At 42.5% G+C, this 14,170-nt stretch overlaps 1 protein-coding gene across 2 annotated transcripts in view; it reads right to left on the bottom strand.

Moving 5' to 3' along the window:
- Nucleotides 1–13,862, bottom strand: part of FEZ1 (fasciculation and elongation protein zeta 1) — a 40,770-nt gene extending 26,908 nt beyond the window's left edge. Inside the window, exons 1-2 of one of the 2 annotated variants that reach the window (XM_027835189.1) lie at nt 13,797–13,862; nt 4,928–5,282 (exon numbers count right to left, since the gene is read on the bottom strand). In XM_027835189.1, coding sequence (XP_027690990.1) covers nt 4,928–5,238 — 311 coding nt within the window. In that variant the 5' untranslated portion in view covers nt 5,239–5,282; nt 13,797–13,862. Of the gene's footprint in view, nt 1–4,927; nt 5,283–5,707; nt 5,767–13,796 lie in introns of those variants that run through there. The other variant, XM_027835190.1, reaches the window with a different exon arrangement.
- Between the last annotated feature and the right edge of the window lie 308 nt (nt 13,863–14,170).

The following is a 14,170-nucleotide window of genomic DNA, read 5'->3' as shown; positions in this document are numbered from 1 at the left end:
TCTCATTTGGGTCTTAGATTCTGCTGAGTTAAAAATAAAAAAAAAATTTTAAAAACCTTTCAAGGGCTTTCTAATCAACTGCATCATTTTTTTTTATATCTACCTTGCATGCATATATCAGTGGTTCCAGAAGATGTAATTTTAAAACACCAAATCAAAATCTAGAATTCTGTACATACTAGAAAAACCCAGGTATGCAATTGGCAAACCTATGCTCTAACCCTTTTAACCTGGGGTACCTCATGTGATACACCCCCAGACATGAGCTACTACCCTGGGCCCCCAGCAGTGAACTGCATTATTAAAGGCAGAGCAAAAGCCTTATGAGCACAACTGGCTTCATCAGAGTACAATAAGTGAGCGTCACTGAGGAAGCAAAGACAAATTAGGCAGTCAGCAGCAGTAATAACATGGGGGGGTGAGGGTGGGGGAAGGGAGGGCAGAGAGGCAGGAGGAAGGCCCACTGAAGGAGGCCAAGAGGAAGAAATACAAAGCTCTTTTTTTGTGAGAGAGGGAGCTGGAAGTATTTGTTTCCCTTGAGAGGCTTTCTATTGTGTCTTAGGCAGAGCTTCTAAAAGTGGAGTTATCCTGATTATAAGGTAGCCTAAGGTGGACTGTGGAGTTGAGCTTTCAAGAGAAGGATAATCAGGCACTTTACTATTGTCTTAGGGAAAGGAGAACCTTGAATACTATCTTGTAATTCATTATTTAGTATCAATAAACTGTACCACTTACAGAAAACCAAGATGAAACAGATGCCCTCAGCTGAACCATTGTCTTTATCCTATTACCTAAGGCTCATTGCTGTTCATTTGCTGTTTAGGCCAGCAGCTACCTTCTACATCAAAGAAAGCTTATTTTGAAAGGATTTTGCCTTTGGATTAGCATGTGTGTAGAATTAGCCCAAGAGGAGGGAATTGTGTGGGGCAAGTCCCCAGAAAGGGGATGCAAATGAATATGTATGGATCCTAAGGGGGCAACATGGCCCACTTCCCTGTCCCCTCCTAGGAAATTTCACAAACGTGCTAAGTATGGCAAGAAGCTGTATGGAACTACTTCACTCATCTTAATGCGGTCCCCAGCAAATATCTGTCAGGATGAGTGCTGGGGCACCCACCCTACTTGATCTGCAAGACCGATCTCCCAGATCTAAACAATGTTCTCTATTTGGAATCTTGAAGTCATGTTAGAATTCCATGAGCACCAACAATTATTAACATATGTGACTCTATGCAAAGTCATGCCGATACTATCATATTGTGAGCTGATTACATATATTAACTTATATGTAACTATGCTGGTCTCTTATACCCCTATTGGACAGTAAACTACACAAGGGCAAGGATACTGACATCTCACAGAAGATGGTCAATAAATGTTCCTCAAATGAACAAATGAATGAATGCCTTAAAATAAGTTTTTAAGCTTTTCCATTCCCTACATATTAATATTACTTTCACCTGGCATATGGGAAAATCGAACCTGTAAATGGAGAACTAATTCTCCTAGGTTACAAAATGAGACAAGAGAGAAAGGGTCCATTAATCCAGAATTCCCCAAACCAGATCATTCTCCAAATCACAGGTGACACTGTAGCTTATGACAAGTATGTGTTTGTAAGTCACAGCTTAACTTTAACTATAAACTGGTATCAAGGTTTAAAATTATACCACTGGGATGACTCTGACAAGTTGAAATCTTTAACCCAAGAATTATATTTAAACAAGGGAAGAACAACGGTGTGTCAGTAACCATTGTTTCAAGCTCCTCACCTCTCTGTGATTGCTAGAAATGGGATGAGGCAGGAGGAGGTTGGTGCTTCAGAACTTAGAATGAGCCACACTGATGGATTATCAGTCCTCCCCTTCCTTCTGATGATATGGCAGAGAAGAAGTTCAATAATGTCCTTGCAATGACCACCCAGAAGAAGGCTTATGGCTCCTGAACTCAAAACTGCAGCCTGATCATCCTTCAATGCCTATCACTTCCTTGCCCTTCCAAGACAGAGATCAGCCTTTACATCTCCCTTGGCAGTCAGGTAGTGCAGTGGATAGAGTACTGGACTTGGAGTCAGGAAGACTGCCAAGGTCAAATCCTGCCTAGCTGTGCGACTTGGGGCAAGTTGCTTCACTCATTTGAAGCCTCCGTTTCCTCATCTGCAAAATGGGCAGAATAATACCAACTACTTCACAGGCTTGTCATGAGGATCAAATAAGATAATGAACATAAAGCACTTGGCAAAGCTTAAAGTGATCCATAAGTGCTAGCTACTATTATTATCATTAATTATTACTAACAAGTTCATTTCACAGTTCTTTCCAATGCCAGTTCCTAATATCAGTTAGTTGCCCCTGAGTTTCCTTCTTTGTCTTATATTCTCTTCAAGGGAGTTACCTTGACCAAATGACCAAGGCACTTCACTGACTTGCCCTATGGTTCCAGGTATTTGATTCTATCCCTGAAGACTGGCTAAGAGACACTCAATTCATCTCCCTAATTACTGAATCTGTCTAGAGATTGCCATGACAACAGCCAGCCATGGAGAGGTGAAGAATGGGAAAAGTACCACCAGCCTGCCTTTGTCACTGGGGGTCATTTTATAGCCAAGATAACCCAACAAATGTCTATAACATGCCACCCTGTATTTAATTGTGTTTATTTTATACCATAAAGGTGCATTACAGTTTTGATTCAGCTTTCCTGAAGACATTTCTGAGAGTGGTTAGAAACCAAACGCCTGTGAAATGACACTATTAGCTCCCCTGTGCCCTATTTCCTCCATATATACTATACCCCCAAATCATACTTCATCTTCTGCTAGGCTATTCGACCTTCCATCTCCTGGATGAAGAAGTCAATCAGGTAGGGGAGGCAGGAGAAGCAGGAGGAAGGTTAACAGTCTCACAAGACACTAATGAACATTTCTTGATCTCTGCTAATGGGGCCAGACCCATGAGGAGAATAAGACCCTGCCCCTTGGGCCTACCACATTAAAGAAGCAGATAAAGATCTAGAAAAAGGAAGGAATGATTTGTTGTTGGAAGTGAGAAAAAGCTGGCATATTCTATTATCATTTTCAGAGCACAGTCTTGGTGAAGTCAGAAGTTACATTTTTTGCAGGCTCCTGGACCTGCCTCCCCAAGACTGTGCTTTAGAGGCTTCACAACCAAACACGTTAGGCAGTCAACTGAGGTTAGGTGACTTGCCTAAGGTCACACAGGAAGTGAATGATGGGACAAGAATTAAAATTCTTGGTTTTCATGTTTCTAATTCATTGCCCGGTGCACTGCAGTGAAGAAATTCTTCATAATAATAAAGCCCACAGCCATTCTTCTCACTTAGAGAAATCAGGTAAATTATCACAAGCTTAAGGCCTAAGAGAAATCTGTGTGAGACCAAGAATTTTCATTTTAAAAAGATACAGCATACAGTTTTAGTACAGGACTTCTTCAGGCTCAGATCTTCTCAGTGATAGTCACTATAGGGAAAATGTTGTAGGCCTGGATATGATTGTTGATAATGATGATGACGATGATGATGATGGTAAAAGCTAACATTTATATAGCACTTACTACGTGCCAGGCACTGTGCTCAGCACTTCACAATTGTTATTTCATCTGATCCTCATAATAGCCCTGGGAGGTAAGTACAATTATTATAACCCTTTTACATATGAAGAAGCTGAGTCAAACAGAGGTTAAATGACTTGCCTAAGTTTTTAAGGCCAGATTTGAACTCATATCTTCCTGACTCCAGGTTCAGCACTCTATCCCCAGAATACTGCTATTAGTTTACTGATGCTATCTACTAGGTGGGCTTTACCATTTTAGCAAACAGTATGTGGGCCAATTATGTTTGAAATATTATCACTTAATTAATTCCCCCAACTTCTGCTTCCTGGGACTTACCTCCTCATCCTGCAGTCTACCGATGGGCACACTCTTCCCACTTAAGGCCATGGAAAAGAGAAAAACTAGGACTTATCGCTCCTGTCTTCTCTAACTCATGACTTACTTTTTTCTTGAGTGATTTTTAAGAATACTGTTAAATGTTCTTTTCTTTTCACTGGGAGTTTTTTCCCTGTTTCTATCACCTCCTCTTATTTATTCAAAACAAATTAAGCCCTTCTCTTTCAAATTCTTCCTTTGCTTGACTGCTTTAAGACTTTAATATCTTGTGTCATAATACCTTGCCTATCATATCATTTTGTTTTAGTGTTTTCCTGACAATAGTCCAGGACTGATCTTCTTAATTATCTTGAGAATAGTCACAATGCTGTTGTTTCTCCTGGAAAAAATAATCATAAATGACCTGCCTTCTTTCATCACAATGAATTTGGGAAGGAGAGAGAAAGAGGACTGCATAATTTCTAAGCAATTGATGGTCCTGGAATTCTGAAAATCACATTGCAATGAGACTAGATGATAGGATCATAGTTTAGGGCTAGAAGGAATATTAGAGGCCAAAGTGTCTGCTTAAATCTACAAATAAGGAAACTCAGACACAGAGAGGTTAAATAACTTGTCCAGGGTTACACAGCCAGTATGTGAAGTGAGACTGAAACCCAGATCTTTCTAACTTCAAGTCCATTTACTCTATCTACCATACCACATTGCCTCTGAATTTAATGCTCCTGAAATTGCATTTCACAGCTAGGAAAACCTTCCTGTTCATTAAAAATCAATTCATTCTTCTGAGGCTTCAACCCTGGAAAAGGTGATCCCCAAAAGAACAGCTATCGGGCAGCATCAGTGACAGTGGCATAAGAGCCAAATGGGGTAAACAGCTGTCCAGTGATGGGAACAAGGGAGTGGATGTGACCAACCACGAATCTATGGATTCATGACGACACTTTATCAGAGAGCCTCAGCCTAAAGACTGTTATCTGAGACAAGAAGGTATGGGGGGGTATGGTAAGATTTCTTACTCCTCATCCTGCAGATTCTCTTCCTCCTCCTGGATCTGCAACTGGTTCTTCACGGGAGCCAGGTTCTCAGTCTTGGCATTGTAGTTTCGAAAGCAGACATTGAGCTTCTCGTCAAACTCATTCACAAGATCCTCCATGGACTTAAAGCTAATAATTTCGGAGGAGAAATTCTCGAGCTCAGAGAGAGAGGGATCTTCTAGATGGTGGGGAGATGAGCCGTAGAAACATCGAGGTTTCTCATCCCTGTCCTCCGAATAGCAGGGTCGCAAGTCCTCAAATTCCTCATCTAGGCTCACCAATGGGGCCTCCATCTTGTGCAGGTTTAGACCAAGAGCAACTTTCACGTTGACCTTATCTGGAAATTTAAAAAAGAAGAAGAAACAATAAGAACCAGGACTTGCCTCTTTCTCTATGTTCTGCTACTGGATATTTACAGCATTAAAAACATCCATCTGCAAATAGCCTTGTTCCCCTTGGGGGAGAAACATCCATCTTTTGGTCCTTCTGTAGATTCTAGATGCCATATGTATTTAGAATACTTCTTATATTTGGGCTTTGTAAATAACACCAATACGAAAGACAGACTAAACAACTTCTTGAGGTTGATTTTAACTGATGATTCTATCAATCAGTAGGGAGGCAGTCTAAACCAGCTACAACCTCCCCATAAAGGCCTTTCATAGTCATGCTGAATATCAGACACAGGTAAGCACTTTGTAGGAAACCTGTACCTTTACTTACCTAAAGACTTATTTTCTATACCACTCATTCAGCACTTACCATGTATCCCTTTGTATTATCATCATGTGTGAGAAGCTATGTGTATGTCATCTCTGTTTCTTCTCCCTCATCTAAAACACCCGATCAGTTGCCAAGTCCTATCAATTCTACTTTTATACCTCCTCCTTTCCACTCTTACAGTCGGCACCCTATTTTAGTCTCCCATTACTTCTTGCGTGAAGTATTGAAACAATCTCATAACTAGCTTTCTGGTCTATTCTTTCTTTGCACAGCGGCTCAAGTAATGCACAGTTGCATATTTGCTACAAGGATTTTGTTTTTCTTTCTTTTTCATTGGGGGAGGTGGGGAGGTGGGAGAGAGAGAAAAATATTTTTCCCTGGCAAATAAAATGTAAAATTCCTTAGCTGATTATTCAAAGCCCTTGACAAGTTGTTTCCTGCATTCCTCTCCAGCCTTTGTTCACACTCATTGTGGACTGCTAACTATTCCTTGATGCTGTCCTCTCCCACCTTTGTGCATTTGCACATGCCATCTTTTATGTCTAGAGCAAACTCCCCCCATAACTTTATCTGTTTAAATCCTTTTCTTTCTTTAAGGCCACTCAGATACCTCTTCCATAAGCCTTACATGATCCACCCAACTAGAAGAGATACTTGCATTTCTAATGTTATTCTGCTTGACCTCTCCTTCGTCCCTATAATCACAGTCTAACCAGTATTACAGCTATTTGCATTACACCTCTCTTCCCTCCACTATGAGGTGAGATACTGTATCATTTTTCATGTATCTTTCTCCCCTACCCCAGCACAATACATTACACATACTCAGTACTTAAATAAATGTTCAATAAATTTGTTTAATTGAATTAAGCAGCACATACATGACAGATTTTCATCATAACAATCTCAAACTCCCTACATACTCAAATTCCTCTGCTATAATACAGAATGACAATCAAATCCACACTGGCCTACATATGTGCTCCCATAGTAATTGGTCTATTTGGGTATGTACGGTTGTAGTCATAGCCCTGTAGAAAAGATAAGCAGATTCCTCAACAACCATATGCTTTGTTCTCAGAGGCTCTATTTGTGAACCATAGAACTTTAAATAGACAAAGCCAAGGGCAGGTGTGGCAACTGGGAGGTCTTGGAAGGAGCACTAGATCTGACCCCAAAAGACATGGGTTTGAATCCCAGACCTGCTGCTTAGACAAGTCACGCAACCTCTCTGGACCTCAGTTTTTTCAGCTGCAAAATCACGGGGTTGGGCTGGATGATACCTAAGGTTTCTTGAAGCACTAACTCCTGTGATCTTAAGTCAGTTTTCTGAATTTTTCTCAGCCCAAGTATCATCATCTATTAAACAGAGACGATTAATTAACTTGCACTACCTACTTCCCATGGTTGTGGTGAGGATCAAATGAGAAAATACACACAAAGTACTTTATAATCATAAAGTGCCATGTCAATGCAACTTGTTATTGCTGTTATCAGGGAGAACCACATGGATATTCTTACCCAGGATTAAGTCGATACCACTACCATCAGCAACATTTACTGAGCACCTACTACATGGAAAACACTGGGCAATCTGTGGGGAGAAAAGAAGTATGGAGGTAGTATACATGGACTGGAAGCTAATCCCAGGTCTGTCACCAACTATCTGTGGTATCTTTAACAAGCCACATGTCTCCTATGGGCTCCAGTTTCTTTATAGATAAAATAAGTAGACTGGACTAGAAGACCTAAGGTAAGGCAGCTAGGTGGCACGGTGGATGGAGCATTGGCCCTGGAATCAGGAAGACCTGAGTTCAAATTTGGCCTCAGACACTTACCAGCTGTGTGACTCTGGGTTCCACTCAACTCTGCCTCCAAAAAAAATGTCTAAGATCTTTCTCAACTCTAAAGTTTTGCATCTGTAAAAAGTCTTTGCTCTCAATGAAATTACGGTCTAGGCCTCAGTTCCTCTCTTGCAGAATGATGGGGTTGGATTAGGTGTCCTCTAAGGTTCCTTCCAGTTCCAAGTCTATGATCCTATGATTTTCTTATTTTGTTAGTTATTAACTCAGTAGTCCATCTTCCCTCTTATTAACTCAATATTCCATCTTACAGCCTTCCCACAGGCTGTCCTCCATACTTTATATGTTCTCATCTCTACTTTCTTTCAAGGATCAATTCAGATGCTACCTCCTACATGAAGCCTGATTCCCACCTCCCCACCCCAGTTTTTAGTACTTTCTCCCATCTCAAACTACCTTAAACTAACTTATGTGTACATATTGTATCTCTCCAGCAGAATGCAACCTCCTTGAGGTGAGAAATTTTTGTATTTGTTTTTGTGTCCCCATCTCTATCACGGTACTTCAAACACAGGAGATATTTAATAAATGTTTGCTGAATTGAAATGAGAGACAATCAAGATTACCATAGTTAAGAAAAAGGGAATGTCAGTATATTCTAAATTAAGTCAGAAAAAACTTCACAGAAGTAGGAATTAAGCTGATCTCTGAAGGAAAAAGGCAGAATTTAGAGAATTGGATAGGCCAGTGGGTATTATTTCAGAAGGAACAGGTTGGTAAAGGCATGGAAACAGTAATAGCATTGGTATATCCACATTAATGCTTCAGTCTATAAACTGAGGGCTGTTCAAAAAAGGGAAGTGTCCTGGAATTAAAGAAGACCTGAATTCTAAATCGCTGAAGAAGAATTCTAGAACCTGAATTCTAAATCATACCTCTGCCTAAATCACATAGGTCTAAAGTTTGTGACCTTTCTCTGGGCCTCAGTTTTCTCATCTGTAAAATAAGGGGATTAAACTACATAATCATAAGATCTTAAACTGAGATCTGGAAGGCACTTCAAGTTATCTAGTCCAGCCAGAGGTTAGTCTATTCAGGCCTACAGAGGTTAAGTAACTTGCCTTAACATACAAAGAGAGTGAGTAATAAAGCCAATATTTGCAGCCAATCCTTTGACTCCAAAGCCAGAGTGCTTTACGCTACATTATGCTTCTCACTCTAAGATTTAACAAATCTTAATTCATAACTATTTATAGAATACCAATTATCAGTATGCCAATGACTCAAATCACTTCTTGATCAAAGGAAATGATCAGTGGCATGGATGACTCTTTTCACCATTCCTTGGGTGATACTACATGGCTCTAAATCATGGAACACTACAGTCTCTGAAGTATCAAAATTGTGGGTCACCCAAAGGATAATGGTGAACATAAATGGGCTGTAGCATATTACCTATGACTTATGAGCAAGATGTGGTGTAAAAGAAATCCAAAAGATGAATGATTGGCATGCAACAAGAATAAGGAATCACAGGTTGACGATCTGTCTGCTACATTCATACTCACATAAAATTAAAAGTCCTAGAGAAAGAGCCCTTTATGTTGTGTGGATCCCTTGTGTAGTATGTACGGATGAGAATGTAGCTAGAATAGCACAGGATGAGAAATCAATGGGTTGCATTCTCCGTTACTGGAGAAAGGATTTGTGATTCCATAATTCATCCTAATTTCTCTACTTTTCTGGTTGTGGCTCCCATCTCTACCATCATGTCAATTGTGGTATCTAAAATGCCTTCCCTTGGGTACTCTCCAGATTATCAATATCATTGCTAAAAATATGATTCCCACAACTGACTCCAGATATGGTCTGACCAGGGAAGAGATAATGCTAAAAGATCCTAAGACACTGGCATAATCCTGCTCTTCCTGAACCTCAAGCAATTAAGAATGCCCACTGAGGACCTACTATGTGGAAGATACTGTGCTAGGCACAATTCCTGCCTTTAAGTTTACAATTTAATGGGAGACATGGAACAAACAAAAAGGTAAATAGTAATATAAGATTCAAATAACAGTTCAATATAGATATCACAAAATGTCTTAAGATTAACAGCAAAAGTCTGATGCAGATAACAAATGCTATAGGAGTTCAAAGGGAATAGATTTCCTGAGCTGGGAAGATTTTATGGAAGCTACATCCTTGAGGAATGCATAGGCCTTGGATAGAGGATTAGAGAAGAATGAATTCCTAGACAAGGGGCAGCTCCTGTCTTGATTGATACTTTATTCTTCATGCAAGACACACAATTATGTTTCATAAAGGTTTATTGAATTAATTAATGCCAAATTGATGTTAGCTTTGTTTTGTTTTTTTCTTCACTAAGAAACTCCTATTCTTTTAAATTCCTTTAGCCAGTGGATCACTGGTTCTATTCTAGAGAGCTGAAATCATTCCGAAAGTTAATCAGCTAGAGTTCCCAGGTCACACTTCCTTTAAATCTATCCTAGGGAAAATGCCAGAATTTAAAAGAGGGCCCTTGGACACTATCCAAACCACTAACCATATAGACTAGTAACATCACAAGACACCAACCCACCTAACATCCAGGTCTGGGATTTAGTTTCAAGTGGTTAGACAGGAATAGCGCACTGAAACTAAACCATTATTAGCCAAAGAAGATTCCAGAGAAGAAAATTAGCTCATCTGTAAAATAATGAATGAAGAAGAACTCTATTCCAATATCCTTGGTTTTAAAAAGTAGTATCATCTATAATTGCTTTTGTTATTTCAAGTGTAATATATTTTTGTTGTCTTAGTTAACGCATTACATAGAAGCCAATCAACACCTAATGAATCAGTTTGGAGTTGGATACTCCTATACGACAATAACAATAATCATAACATTACGGTTTACAAAGCATTTTACAAATGTCATCTCATTTTATCTTCACAACCCTGAAAGGTAGCTGTTATTATTATCCCCATTTGACAGCTGAGGAAACTGAGACAGACAGAAGTTAAGTGACTTGCCCCGGCTCACACAGCTAATAAATATATGACACAGGATTTGACTCCTGACTCCCAATTTGAGTGTTCTATCTACTATGCCAATAATAAGTAATATATCTTGTAAGATTTACAAAGCTCTTTACTCACAGCAACCCCATGAAGTGGGTAGTATAAATACCCCCATTTTATAGATAAGGAAACATTTATTACAGTTAGGGAAATGATTTTCCTATAGTTACACTGCTAGTATGTATGAGATTCACAGAATCACAGAGGCCATCTACTCTGGCCCATACCTCAACAAGACTCTCACATACAACAAACCCTGCAAGTAGATGTCAAGCATTGGCTTGAAGCCCTCCTAAGGGAGAACCCACTCTCTCCTGGAGGTAGCCCATTCCTCTTTTGAACAGCTCTGATTTTTAGGAAATCTTTATATCAAATCTGCCTCTCTGCAACTCTTATTCCTAGTTCTGACCTCTGCAGCTACAAAGAAAAAAGTCTAATCTCTCTTCAGATTCTTGAAGGTTAGCTACTATGTCTGCAAATTCAATCTAAGTCTAGTAGCCACTAGGAATTTTTGTGCTTAGGGCAAATAGCACAAAATGTGTCTAGAACAGGTGGCCCCAAGTATACCCTCTACCGAGGAAGTGACATAAAGATCCCCCCACAGGGGCTGCTACTAGGGAGGATGCTGAGTAGTGGGGGTGAGCAGGGGGGGTGGGGGTGGGGGAAGATCTCCTAGCCTGCCATCTGGTATATTCCTACTTTAATTATTTCTGTTTTAACTACACCTCCCTCATCTTGTACTTACAAGGCTGATTTCTAGAATCCCCAAATTTTTAGATTTGGCTCAATGTCCTTGTTTAGCAAGACATTTTTGAATCCTAACACATCCAGTGTGTTAATTTTGCCACCTGCAAATTTGATAAGCTCATCATCTATGCCTTTCTCCAAGTCATTAATAAAAAATGTTAAATGGCCAAGGGCCCAGCTTTAGTCTCAAATCTGGGTCTCCTGGCTCCAAATCCAGGGCTCTTCCTACACCTCTTTCCACCATACCACACAACCTCAAAGTACACAAACTGGGCCTAATGCTTGCAGGAGGGCTTCTGTGCTAAGGCAGGAAGCAAGGATTCAGCATTCTCTCTCTCTCTGCCACTGCTTCATTATTAGACCATTGGGTTCTCATGCCAGCCTGTTATGCGGAATACCCTTGATTCTCACCGACCAAACCTTCCCTCAGCCATCTTTGCTTTGTTCCCAACTGAATCCCCTGCAATTGCACCCCCAGCTTTAGTGCCTTTGTGCACTAAATGCCAGGATCAACCTCTCACTTCTAGTCTGCCAAGGTTTACTTCCAATGCATTCAGAGCTCACCTCAAAGCTCTCCCCTTACTCAAGCTAAAGCTAATGAGTAACAGCACTTCCTCCTTCTCTGTATTTCTCCAAAACAAAAATAAATGATAAATAACTAGGAAACGAATATCTTCCTCTCACCCCTGTCCCCCCCCCCCATATAAAACAAGTAGCAAAACTATGTTTTGTGGTATGCTCTGTGAAACTGATTTGGGCATTCTTTTTTCCTCCCATTCCTTCCTCCACTCATTTGTCCCCACCTTCCCAATCTCTGTATGGTCCTGGGGTTGGAGAAGAGGAGAAATATGCAAGTTACTGCCTTACTCTCTACCTAGTGGAAAATGGAAATGAAAACATATTCCGCAATGGAATCACAGGCAATACAGATTGCCTGTCAAACGCCTTGTAATCTGTTGAGGGGAGGAGGAGTGCTAGGGAGAATCTTAAAAATGCGTTATTTCATCTTGATTCATTGATTCATTTCCTCATAAACCCAAGATACAAAGTGTTAAACACAGAGCTCTTCAGAGACCTAGCAAGAAACATGTGGGCTTCTCTCTGCAGTTTTGACAATGCATTGCAGATTGGAGCTGTAGCACCAATTTTGAGTCCTTTCTCCCAAATGGAACATGGCTGAGCAGCTTCTTTGCTGGGCCTATGGAGCTCCACCAAGGTGTTTCACACATTGTCCCCAAGCTCCTCAGCACCCCTGACCCTGGGCCTAGGTCCATCACTCTGTTCCCTCCATGAAATCTGTCCTTATCCCTTTCAATCCCAAATTTCCCAGGGCTCCTCCCTAAACCTTATGTAGCATTTAATAGCCTTATTTCACATCCAACAACTACACATTTTGACCAGAAGGGAGCATTTCATTGTCAATGAGCCAAGCAACTCCTCCCTGGTTCTGGTTCTCCCTTCCTCCTCCTTTGACCTCCCCTCCTCTCTCCCAGCTTGCTCTCCTCCCCGCCTCCGATTTTGCTTCACTCTGGCTAGAGTACACACAGAGTCCCTTTCCACCAGCAGCACAATGGCTGGAGCTCCAAATAGGCACAGCAGGATTCTGCATAAGCTGCAGAACCTTAACTGCCCTTTTTGCCAAACATGACAGAAGCAACTAAAGATGGGAAGGTGGAGACAAGGGAGTGGAGGAAGGGATGGGAGAAAAAAAGAAGGGGCATAGCCGAGGGTGAAATCTGCAAAGCTGGACTTCTGGCCACAGCAAGCATGTTCCCTGGCTCACTGGACAGGGGGGCCCAGTCAACCAGTCCCCACCTAAACACACTCGGCCCTTTCTCTAACTTGTTTTTGTTTTCAAACACTCTCCACTCGCAAATGCTACCCCCGCGGCCGCTGCAGCTGCTTCGGGTTCTGACATTGCAGGAATGCATGGTCCCGAGGGATGCTCTGCCAACCACGGGAATGGGTGGGCGGAGAAATTTTGGAGGGCCAGAGAGCAAAGATGGAACCTTGCGGTGTGTGTTGGGCAGAGAGAGATAAAGGTACAGGATTTCCTTTCCCTATCACTCCCCCCAAATCACCCCCGCTTAGGGTGACATTCCCCTTATCCTTGTCTTCCCCTCCCCCGCCCCTTGAGCACATACACACACACACACACACACACACACACACACACACACGCACGCACATGCATAACGGGCCGGGCTGGGATATCCGAAGCCTTGGGAGCCGCCCCCTGCCACATCTCTGGGGACAGAGACCCTCGAGAAGCGCGCGTCCCCAGGTCGGGAGAAGAGGAGGGTCCCCCTGTCTCCCGAGCGACCCCCAGAATGCAGGGAGAAGCGCAGCTGCCAGTCCCGGCCGGTCCTGCCCGAGATCCTCCCCCGACCCCAGACTCCTCAGCGCCCCCAACTCAGCCTCCCAACGCCCCCTCTCCCCACCCGTCCCTGAACGCAGCTGGGGGTCCGAACTCCAGGCGGTCCCACTAGCGACGGCACCTGTGAGGCTCCTGGCGGAGGGAGGCGGATCCCGGGGCTCAGCCGGACACCTCCATCCACGGGGGCCGCGGCGGCCGGAGCGGCGGTGACAAGCGGAGCGAGCGCTTCCCCCCCGCTGCACCAGCAGCTCCTCCCCCCCTCCCTTCCCTTCTCTCCCCCTCCCTTCCTTTCTCTCCCCCTCCCCGCCCTCAGCGCGCACTCGGGTTTACAGGAACGCGCGCGCGAGCTCGGGCCGGCCCCAGCCCCTCTGCTTAGGAGGCGCCGGCTTCTCAGGAGCGCGCAACCACGTCCCAGCCCAGCCTGGCCCCGGCTGCCTCCTTATTAATATTCATCAACTTCCCACGGCTACGCGGACTCACGTGGACGCGCTTCAA

This window comes from Vombatus ursinus, unplaced genomic scaffold (assembly GCF_900497805.2).
Source record: "Vombatus ursinus unplaced genomic scaffold, bare-nosed wombat genome assembly UNPS02014813.1, whole genome shotgun sequence".
NCBI classification, from domain to species: Eukaryota; Metazoa; Chordata; class Mammalia; order Diprotodontia; family Vombatidae; genus Vombatus; species Vombatus ursinus.
The sequence above is the reverse complement of the archived record's forward strand: the minus strand, read 5'-3'. Positions and strand labels throughout refer to the sequence as shown.